Here is a 10,981-nt window from a genome sequence, read left to right as displayed (position 1 = left end):
AAAGGTAAGGTTTAGGCTGTAGAAATGAATGGAAGTCAATGGAAAGTCCCCACAAAGATAGCAAAACAAACGTGTGTGTGTGTGTGTGCGTGTGCGTGCGTGTGCATGCGTGCACTAGCTATACTACTTTGGATCATTTCTGACATGCTAACCTTCTGAAGACCGACGGGCTTCATGGGGACCAAAATCACGTTCTGGTATTGTAGACGACCTTGTTCAGAGTTAGGGGTCAGAGGTTTGGGTTAAAAGGTAAGGTGGAAATTAGGTTTTGGTTAAGGTTATGGACAGGTATAGACTAGTATTAGTTGGGCTGGGGGGAAATGTCTGTGTTACGTATAAAAGCAATTACTAAAATGAATGGAAGTCGATACAAAGTCTTAATGTGGGTAAGAAGGGGCTTCAGGTTGGTTTTAGTAGAAAGAATTGGAAATATTCTCGAGAAGAATGTACATTTTAAGGCCAAAATAGCTGATAATAGCTTTCTGCTATTATCAGAAAATCTTATTTGCTCACCGAAAAAATTAGTTTGTGCTTAACCACAATTACAAATTCAATCACATAGTAAAAGGACATTTTTAAGAAAGATTGAAAAGGTCTCATAAGAATCGTGTTTTAACTCCGTGCTTTGCTGAATATTGTAGGAGCCAAAATGCCATTGCAGTAATTTACTTCAGCTCAGTTAGTGGCAGCCCTGCCTGTAAATAAATAAAACATCTTTTTGACTGAAATGCCAGTAGCAAAGCAACAGATTACCATCCCACATTTTGGCAGCTTGCTGTTTTACTCTTTGCATCCATTCGGTGACACTCGCGTCTTCACACTCTCTGTTTGCATTCTTTGGTTTGTGGCCAAACATCATCACCCTGGAAAGCTCCAGCATTTTGCCTCTGCTGCTCTGTTTGTTTACATCTTTGCTCCAAATGGCACGAATTGTTTTCAGGCACCATTTGTCTGAGAGGTGTCGCATCACTGTGCACATTGTGCCACTGGTGACGGGACACTTTTAGAGAAGCTGGGTTTAGGTAAGAGCCAGGTTATACGATAGCCGTCAGACAAAAAGGGAACTGTCTTTCTACTAATTTTTCTCCAGCATCCGATACTTCCGGCATCGATACATTGTCCGATACTCGATACTGCAGCACCGTTAAGGCCTCAGGAACAGCGCGCTTTGATGAGTTTAGGAAAGGAATCTGTTTGCTGTGTTTTACATATGTTACAGTCACAGTTGAATACGTTTTGAGAAATCCGTCATACTATTACGACGATATCATTCTTCATTACAGTTCTACAAAAAGTAATCCTTCTGTTTCATAAACTTTGAGTTTTGCATGGAATGTGATAAAACCTAACGAGTGTTTCAGCTCTGCTCTCCCACACTCATCTAGCATTTTAGGACTCCAAAGTAAACCATATGACAGACAGATGGGGAGATGCATCAACCAAACTGGCTTCTCTTTCACCATAAACATCTTTGTTTTTTAACTGTCTTTAGCATCTTATAATAGCAATTGGTTAGCACGGCTAGTACGGTGAAAACAGCAGTCTGTGTGTTCCTGTAGAAAATATAACTCCTTACCTTCACGCTGTGACTACCTAAAGGTTGCTAACATTTCTGAATCTCCATGTTCCATAACAGAGGTTACTTTGTTTAGTGTGCTGACACGTCTTGGTATGTTGCATAAAACACAATTTCTCATTAAATCGTCTCGAACGTCTGTGTTCTTCCTCTGCTGTAAGCACTTTGCTAATCCTTAAAAAAAATATGCAACTTTGAGTCCCCTTTGCTCAGTAACGACTTCCAGATGGAAGCCCTCCATGGTTAGCAGATCCATTTTGTGGCACCTGGGTATGTCGTGTTAACGGATCATAAAAGAGATCAAATTTTTTGCCGTTCCGACATCGGTCCCTGGTGAGGGCTGATCAAACTGAAAGGCATCCGACTCGAGTCAACAGGTGATTCCTCAATCTGTCTCTAGAAATGGATTTTCCATAAACAACCTGGCGTGCACTCTGTTAGTTTTCAGTGTAAAAATGACTGGTGTAAAACAATTTGACAAACTATTGACTGTAACGCCAAAGTCCGACGACGGAAAATTGATTAGGGTTTGACCCAAAATAGCCCGAGTGTTTTCCGAACACAGACATACCATCCGTTTTGTGTTCAGCGGTCCATTACCTCAAACTGTGAGTGCGGACGCATGTGTAATCTTCTTGTTTATGTTGGAAAACCTTTCCAGTAAGTAAAGGGAAAAAAGCTTTGTCTCTGTGTCTTGGAAATCTTTAAACAAATGACACCAGTCGGAGGAATGAGCTGACCACGGTTCTCTGATCTCATCAGACGGCTACTCCACCATTGACCAGAGGGACAAGGACTGCAAATACAAAACAGACGACGGGTCGGCGGACCTGACAGAACGGGAACCATTAAAGGTACGCACAAGCCTCCTCTCGTCTCCAACAATGATATCGCACAGAAATATTGCCCCTTTTCCTCTGCCCATGTGTCTCTCCGTTCTTTCTACGGTGGTCCTCATTAGAAGCTCTTAATTCTATCGACTCTTCAAACAGGCTGGAAAGTCATCATCCTTGGTTAACGCTGCCACCGCAGCTCAGTGCTGCGGACGCCCTCAGATCTCTGAGACACCAGTTAATTGCCCGTAAGCTTTTGGAGTTCATAAAGCAATTAATCTGGGGCTGATTAAAAGAACCGCCAACAAGCACGCTGTCCTGGAGACGAGTCTTGTTACAGAAACGAGCGCGCCGGCGAACTGTCGAGAGGTCGTCTGCTGATTATGCAGCCGGAGCTTGTTTATTGTCGGGCAGAGCGAGAGGATTATGGCCGCGGAGGATGGCCGACATGTCGGATGACTTTCAAGTACTTTTTGGCTGTTTAGTTTTCATCTAGTTAAGTGTGTGATGGATGAGATTGGCCTTGTGGGAAAATGAAAAGTCTGCCTGCGTCAGTTCATCTTATACATAAATTAAGGTTCCTGTATTTACTTCTGAGGGAAGGTTTTAGGTAATTCTGAGTCGTATTAGAAGTTAGTTGCACGTGTTTACTGGAAAAAAAAACAAAAAATGAGCTATATATTTTCTTGGTGAGAGCTTATTGATGTTAATATATATGTTTTATGAGGTTTAGAAAGAAAGTGCATCCTTTTCCGTTCTGCCTGACCTCAGATGACTTATCTTACATGCGCTCTGGTGAAAAACTATCTACTTCCACCACAGTGGGTTTTGGATTTGATTATTAGTTAGATATGATGTTTACATTGATTGTTCACAACCTCACGGCATCATATCAAGGCTCGTCATCAGGCGTGCGCAGCTGCGTCTGTCTTCTCACAGACTTTGAAACTAGAATGGTGAGAAACTAGAGGCTTTTTCAGCAAAAACCAGTGATGTCACAGGTGCATACTTTACTGAAACTCAACTATGAGCTAAAAATAGCCTTAAAGCAAAATGAATGGTGGTGCAGTTGTCCTGTTGACCTTTTGCAACTGTGTCACCTAATCAATCTTAGGTTTTAATGATGCATTCAAACTGATTGCAGGATGGAATGATTGCGCAACCAATATCTGTGGTAATTTCCAATAATCCACCAGGATCAAGCTTGTACACAAAAGCTTCTATAAATATATGCACTTTAATTTGTGCTTTAACGCTCCTTTTCAAATAGTCACCAAAGAAATCAGGCATTTTTGTAGACATAAACGAGCGTCTGGCATAACTCTGCCATGTTTGAAATCTTGTCTAATGAAAAATAATAGACTGCATCGAAGCTGGTTGGTTTTATGGCACAAACCAGACTTTTAATAAATATTATCCACCTGCTTTATCAATGCTAATACCAGTTTTGATGTGGGGGGGCCTTAGCATGACACCCACACTGCCATGCTCAACAGTTGGGGTAGTGTTGAGCTTCACCTTGACTCCTGCAAACATTCTTCTTGTTACTGTGTCCAAACAGCTCCATATGCATCACTGACTATGTATATATACATATTTTTGTTTTACAGTTGGTAGAAAACTTTATTCCTCCTAAAGCTTAAACCAGTTTCTCCAAGATATTGCAAAGTTGTTTTTTTTTGTTTGTTTTTTTGTCATTGCTGTGGCGTAAAATTGCTTTACAGAGAAGCAATTTGTTCTTTGACTTGATCCTCGACCTGCTTTGAATTCAGCTTCTGTCTGTTGATTTGTATGTTTTGTTTTGCTGTTTTCTGATTTCTTCTCTCCAAAGCTCTCCTTCTGGCAGGAAACTAACTCTGATGCATGTCTGTTTTTAAGCCTTTATATAAAATGTACTGATCTCTTGTTTTTGTTTTTTTTTGTTTTTGTTTTTTTGCTTTTTGTTTTTCCTAACTCGCCCTCCCCATGGCGACAGAATGACACAAATAGGAAACACTATATCAGGAGTAACAGGCCTGCAGTCAGTCTGGTGGACGCTTGTGATGTTAAACCTCAGCCTGTTGACTCCTGGGTATAAGTGCATGCATGGTAGGTCCCTGAAAAATCAAAAGTACAAACTAAAGCACTACGCTGCACCTTCTAGATTTGATCCTTACACCATTTTCATCCCACCAAGTTCATGATTTCATTTCTTTTTTCCCCCTTTCCTCACCTCTCACTGCAACATGTAGAATATTTTATTTTGTCTTTGATCAGCTAGCTTAAACATCCTTCTGCACTGCTCACTGAAAACAGACTCCAGATCAGCTGACACTCAACTTTTATGAGACCCATTAAGCAACAGCAATCCCTGAATCAGTTCAAAATGATCAGATCCAGTGACATAGAAAGGCTAAAAAGCTGGTTCTGTTGTGGAGACGACTGGAACATCTGCAGATTATTGTGCAGAGAAGGATTCTTGAGAAAAAAATCAAGAAAATTCGTCTAGACAAAGCTTAGCATCCTCTTCATGAGACTGCTAGACAACAATAGTACTTGTGTTTCCATTCACCTTTAAATTGCACAAATTGGAATTCTGAAAATAAATTTGCTTAATGGGAACCCTTGCAATTTTGAAAAAACTTTATTCAGTAAAATGGTTTGTGCACCAACATGACGTGGTTTTCTGGCTAATCTAAAATAATTTATTTGGGAAAACTATTTTTTTTCGCATCACACGAGTCATTTGATCAACAACCGGATGTTACTACTGGGGGAAAAGACGAAGAAGACAACAGGAAGTGGTACAAGTATGATGGAGAAGGATGTTTTCTTAATGACTTATTGTGTGAACAAACTTGTAGTTAAATTTACGTGTAATTTTAACTGCATTTGTTATTTTACGGAAACTCCTCGATTGCGAAATTGTGTTTATTATAACTTTTTTAGGCGTAAAAGTTTATTCTCATAGTATTATAACTTTATTCTCATGAATTTATGACTTATCCAAATTTTTTTATTTGTATCACCCAAATATCTTATAAGCTAGCGTTATTCAAAAACAGAAATAGTCGAACAGACACTAAATTCATCCAATCAAATGCGGCTTTTGAGATGACATTCTCATCCAATCGCGTCGCTCTTCAGTTTGTTCATCCATTCAGACACAGTCCTTGAGAAACGCCGTGTTTGTTTTGGTCACTCGTCCAGTCAGAAACATCGGCTTCTTCTTCTCCTACATCGCAAAGCCTGCAGCGCATTACGGCCAACATTGGTCTTGTAAATACTCCAGCAGACCTCTCTTCTCTGTTTCACTCACCAAGCATTGACAGAGTTTGGTCTCTGTCTACAATTGGACTCCGCCTCCCTCATTGAAATGTACGCCCAGCGTCTCGCTCTCCCGACGGCCTCTGCTGAACCGGCGATAGAGAGAGGGGAGTCATTCTTCTTCTTCTTCTTTCTGTAGAGATCCTCCAGGGCACTCGGGTGGCTCTTAATGAAAGTCTCCTGGGAGAACCATCCAGATATGTGCAGGAAGCCCTGCCTGTCTGCAAAAAAAAAGAAAAATCAAAGTGGTACAAAATGAGTTTCTCAAGGTTGCCAGCTGATCAGGGTTTGACCTCTGCTTTTCTCGTTGTTTCATCAGCAGCGTGCCTCTCCTCCTGCCTCCTCATCCTGATTTCCATCCTCTTATCAGCCGTCATTCATTCAGTTCTTTGTTCCCATACATTGTGCTGTCATAGTAGCTCACACAGTAAAGTCACTTGTTTGTTTTTATATTTTGTTCCTCTTCTTAGAAAAAAAAAAAAAGAAAGGTAAGTTGTGTTTTCGCAGGATTTCATCCAGAACATGAAGCATCTGTTCAGCCATCTTTGGCTCTCATCTGCACTGCCAAGGCCGAATCAATAACAGTGATGACTTTTAAAGGGCTTATATCAACATTTCAGTAATAATGGGGCTTTCATCTTGCTCTAGTTATATTAATTTCAATGAGTAAAATAGAGAACAATTTGGAGGGGGGAAATGGGAAACGATGTCAGCGGAGAATTTGGTTGAAAGTTGCAACAAGTTGATGTGATCAGTTCTTTAGTTGGATATAGGAATTCAAAATCCAAAACAGGAGCTCGCATTTTATTTTTGATCTCAGTTGAAACACTACGCTGTATTCAGTTTCATACTGTTCAACAATGTGAAAGCAAGAGAAGTGAACAAATATTGAATATAAAGTCAACGTAGATTTTTTTTTTCCTTTTGGTTGAAGTCTCTTTACTGTAATTGAACCCTGGGTATATATATGGCCATATATTTGGCCATATATATGGCCATATATTTGGCCATATATATGGCCAAATATATGTTTGGCCATATATATGGCCAAACATATATATGTTTGGCCATATATATGGCCAAACATATATATGGCCATATATGTTTGGCCATATTTGTTATGGCCAAACAAATATGGCCATAACAGAGACTACCCAGTAGCAGTCCATAGAAGAAGAGCAGCTGTTGTCACTGCGCATTTATGGCTCATCAGAAAGACTAAATATGTCACTAAATTATATTAGACAGACTGGGGCAGTCTGGAGAATCTGTTGGGAAAGTAATAGAGCTCACTCCTTTTTCTTTGTACTACATCGCAACCATTCAACATATTAAGATCTTTTTTTGTCAAGAAAACAGTCTCAAGTGCTCACTGCAACACAAAATATGATGATATCTGCCCTTTAAGTAATCTGAGTTACTGTGGCATATATGCGTCATTATCCACACAATATAAATGAAGCGGCCTGGATTTATTTTGGAAGGAAACTCTCATTTTCTTGTTCTTTCTTGTTCTAATATTTGTTTTCCTTTCTCCGTGTGCTTCAGGCTTAAGACAGCAAATAGTGCGACATCCCCAGCTACAAGAGGATCTCTCATATCACCACTGCCATTTCACGGGAGCTCATTTTTGGAGAGGGACTTTGTACAGAGAAGAGGATTTCAAACAAATATGGCCATAACAGAGACTACCCAGTAGCAGTCGAATTTTTCAGAAGATGAAAAAAAATAAGATATATATATATAAAAGTGTAATGACACTTCTTACTCTGTCATATCTACATTCCTCGACATCATGTGAATTTTCCAGTGTGGACTCTTGCTCTGAGAGTAAATTTCGATGGAGGCCGATGGGGGCGCTACAGGAAGAAGAGGAAAAGTAAAGAGGAACAGAGGGAAAAGGAACGTGTAATGAAAGGATACGGGAAAAGGACGCTCCTTTTTTCTTCTTTTTCTTTTTGGTGTGGTTAAGGGAGTTTTGGAGAATATAGATTTGTTTGATTTTGGTACGTCGTTGTGATCAGAGTTGGGGAAAGAGAGCAGAGAGAAACAAAAGGAGACAACCGAGCCTGAGAGGAGCCATAGCATTGTAGAGGAAAAGAGTAAAGAGTCTGTCCTCATGAACTAAAATAATAAGAAAAAATAATCCATCTGGGTTCACTGTGTTTTGTTTTGTTTTGTTTTTTTTGTTTTTTTGCTTTTTTTTAATACAAAAAGAACAACCCCCCCAAAAAACAGGATTGCTTTTACTTCAGAATTGTGCATCAGGTGATCGGTGTCCATGTTTTGTAGTCAAGAACCTGCAAGTTGGGATCTGGGGAGAAGAGAAGTGACATTCTGAGCAAGACTGGAGTTTCATCCTCCACACGGAAAGCTCAAACGGTTCCAAAACCAAATTGGAGGAGAGTCTCTTTCGTCCTGTTCGAGCTTCACGGCTTCGCTCACGCAGCCGCCATTTCCCGTGTGACACTCTCAGGTTGCGTAGCGGTGCGACGCGTTTCCTGGCCGGTTGCTGTTCCGTCAGTGTTGTGTATCAGAGAGGATTCAAGGCATTATGTTTATAAATGGATCTGTGTTTCTGAGGAGAAGCAGACTGTAAAAAAACAAACAAAAAAAAGAAAACAGTAATAATAATGAGGATTTGTCTAAAATCATTTATGTTGGATTTTATATAACTGTATATTAGAGTCAGACAAACAGAAAACTTAAAAAAAAAAAAAAAAAAACAGGAAAAATTGTGATTAAGAAAATCAGATTTCTTACCTGTATATTAATATCACCTTGTTTGGAAAGCACATTTCATTTGATGAAGGCTCACTGTTGTTTGTAAACAAGAAATAACTCTCTTGCATAACTTAAACGTGTGTCAAAGCGTCGTCGAGCTGCACCGGCGATCACCTATTTATATTTTGTATTTGTGGGAAAAGGGTTACAGGAAGGAAAATGAATCTGGATCCATGTTCTGTGGCAGCTCCTGTGTCTTCAAAACAGGAACAAGAGATGATTTTTAATTTTTAGAAAAAGTATATATATATATATATATATCTATCTTCCTCATGCGTTTGTACGTGATTCGATTGCCACCAACTCACCTAATCTGCTGCATCTTAAAGGAAATGATCCAGTCGTGAGCATGAAGATGTTTATATTCTATTCTTTTCTTTTCCAAGTGCCAGTTTTCTTTTCGTCGTGGCGTCATTTGGATGTTACTTAATCCGCTCGTGCAGGAAGACGGCTGGAGACGAGAAGGACAGCGCTGTAAATTAAAGATGGGGTCTTATAGTATATATATATTTTTTACAGTCGAGATGCAGAATCGTTGTTGCCATTGCAGAGAAGTCGAACCCCATCTGGTTTCCATGCGTCTGTCACTCAAGGCGAACGGCATGTGCCTGCGTTCAAGTCCGAGTTGATTTTTGATTCCTTCTTTTCTTTTTTTTTTTGTTTGTGACGTATGTGACTTTGTAAAGCTTGCATATTTTACAGTGTTTACAAAGATGTACGTTGTGGTTTAAAAAAAAAAAAAATCAATGGAGTTTTAAAAAAAGAATCGTTCCTGTATGTTAAAACCCAGATTTATAGAAGGAAAAAAAAAAAAAAAGAAATGTCGTCATAACCCGAACAATCCCTCCTGTGTGTCGTCAGACGTGCGTGCTTTCATCGGACGAAGTCCCACGTCGACCGTCTCCTCCTTCTCGAATGCACTACCACAACCAAAGGATCGGGAGTTGTGCTCATCATTTCTAAAGTAATAAAGGGCTCTCGGTTGTGTGAATGTGCAGCCCGCCCCCAACAGTTGTACATTCGCAGAACGCAGAGCCACGCGACTGTGCCGTTTAAAACCCACGGACACAAGCACACACACACACACACGCACACAAACACGCGGAATCAAGACAAACCTACCTGTGTAGATACAACCGATTCAAGACCGTGAAACTAAAGTAACTGAGTAGCAGATGTGTTTGTACCCATCATGTGCCTTAATCTTTTCCATGCTAGATAAAGAGAACTGTGTTTTATATAACTCTCATTCCACAAATTCCCTTTCCTTCCCACAACCCCTAGTGTCAGACCCCCAACCCTCCCTGACCACCGCCATTCAGCTCATCAATCCATCCATCAATCCATCCATCCATCCATCCATCCATCCATCCAGGCCCCTCTACCCCAACTTCCACCTCACTGTCCCCCTCCTAAGTAGTTTAGACTGTTGGCGGGTTGCTGCCTTGATTTACATTGTAATATAAACTTTTAATGAGGTAGAGAGCATTTGACAAATGGGTTTGATTTCCTAGAGAAGTAAAGCCGTCGGAGCTTTCGTAGCGAGCAGGAGCGATGCCACAGTGACAGAATGTAATATGTTAATTTTACTAATACCCAGAGGCAAATATTACGCTTGTTAAACATAATGGAAAAATACTGGTTTGTAGAGTATAAATTTGGTGTGTTTTCAATAAATCATGCCTGGAAATTAAGGGTCATCTGGTTTTGTGTCTTATTTGCTTACAGTCCAAGCCAATCTCTCTGCACTTTAAAGGGCCAACATTGTGTAAAATTGACTTTTTAGATCTTAACGTCATCCTATGGTGTTATTCCTTCATCAAAAACAAACCTATAGCGATGCCTTCATTCTCTCATCCATGTTTGAGAAATCCCTTAATCTACCATGGCAACGATTCAGCTGTGCAAAACACCTGAGTGGATCTAGTGCCACCTTAGAGACGGTTTCCAAGCCTCTCCAGGACCTGCCTCACAGAGCAGCCCTCTTCCCATGACTCCCCAACTCTGCTCCTTCAGACTAACCAGCAGCAGCTAGCAAACACCTGGTGGAACTGCACATCTGCTGAGCTACTTCCCAGTGCAACGCTAGTAAAAACCTTAAAGGGTTAACAGAGGAGCGAGTTGTGATGACTTCCTGAAGGCGGAGTTTCAGAGCTAGTAGGAGAGAGGCCCAATTTCCAGGTGTAAAATTACAAAGTCAAATTTCTTTTAAGTCATGTTTGACATATACAACCTATTTATAACAAATAAAGGTAACATATTTGTTGTGAATATGCTGTGCCTGAAAAATACATACTGCCCCTTTAAAGTGGGGTAAAGTGTGTTTTCTTCCTCCTATGGTTTTTCCTCCACCACATTTTTTCAGGCAAGTCTCCTTGGGTGTCGAGAATGTGGTTTGATTTAGCCACGAATGCAAAACTACAGGCTCCATCAAGCAGTGGCGGTTTCCGATATTGGCGAAATGGGCAACCAACCAGGGTGG

General features: G+C 40.4%; 1 protein-coding gene and 1 long non-coding RNA gene across 6 annotated transcripts in view; one reads left to right on the top strand and one right to left on the bottom strand.

Annotated features, from left to right (window-relative positions):
* The window catches only part of arvcfb (ARVCF delta catenin family member b), a 258,356-nt gene extending 249,056 nt beyond the window's left edge, over positions 1 to 9,300 (top strand). For 4 of the 5 annotated variants that reach the window (XM_016673815.1, XM_016673814.1, XM_007556944.2 and 1 more), the window contains 3 exons: positions 2,339 to 2,430; positions 4,385 to 4,497; positions 7,264 to 9,300. In XM_016673815.1, the coding sequence (XP_016529301.1) occupies positions 2,339 to 2,430; positions 4,385 to 4,486 (194 nt within the window). In that variant the 3' untranslated portion in view covers positions 4,487 to 4,497; positions 7,264 to 9,300. The remainder of the gene's footprint in view (positions 1 to 2,338; positions 2,431 to 4,384; positions 4,498 to 7,263) is intronic. The other variant, XM_007556945.2, reaches the window with a different exon arrangement.
* Positions 1 to 9,853, bottom strand: part of LOC107836766 (uncharacterized) — a 14,177-nt gene extending 4,324 nt beyond the window's left edge. The window contains exons 1-2 of the long non-coding RNA XR_001662720.1: positions 9,775 to 9,853; positions 2,320 to 2,325 (exon numbers count right to left, since the gene is read on the bottom strand). This is a non-coding gene — a long non-coding RNA (uncharacterized LOC107836766). The remainder of the gene's footprint in view (positions 1 to 2,319; positions 2,326 to 9,774) is intronic.
* Positions 9,854 to 10,981: the final 1,128 nt, after the last annotated feature.

The sequence above is a fragment of the Poecilia formosa genome, unplaced genomic scaffold (genome assembly GCF_000485575.1).
Source record: "Poecilia formosa unplaced genomic scaffold, Poecilia_formosa-5.1.2 Scaffold82, whole genome shotgun sequence".
NCBI classification, from domain to species: Eukaryota; Metazoa; Chordata; class Actinopteri; order Cyprinodontiformes; family Poeciliidae; genus Poecilia; species Poecilia formosa.
This window is presented reverse-complemented; position numbering and strand designations above follow the sequence as displayed.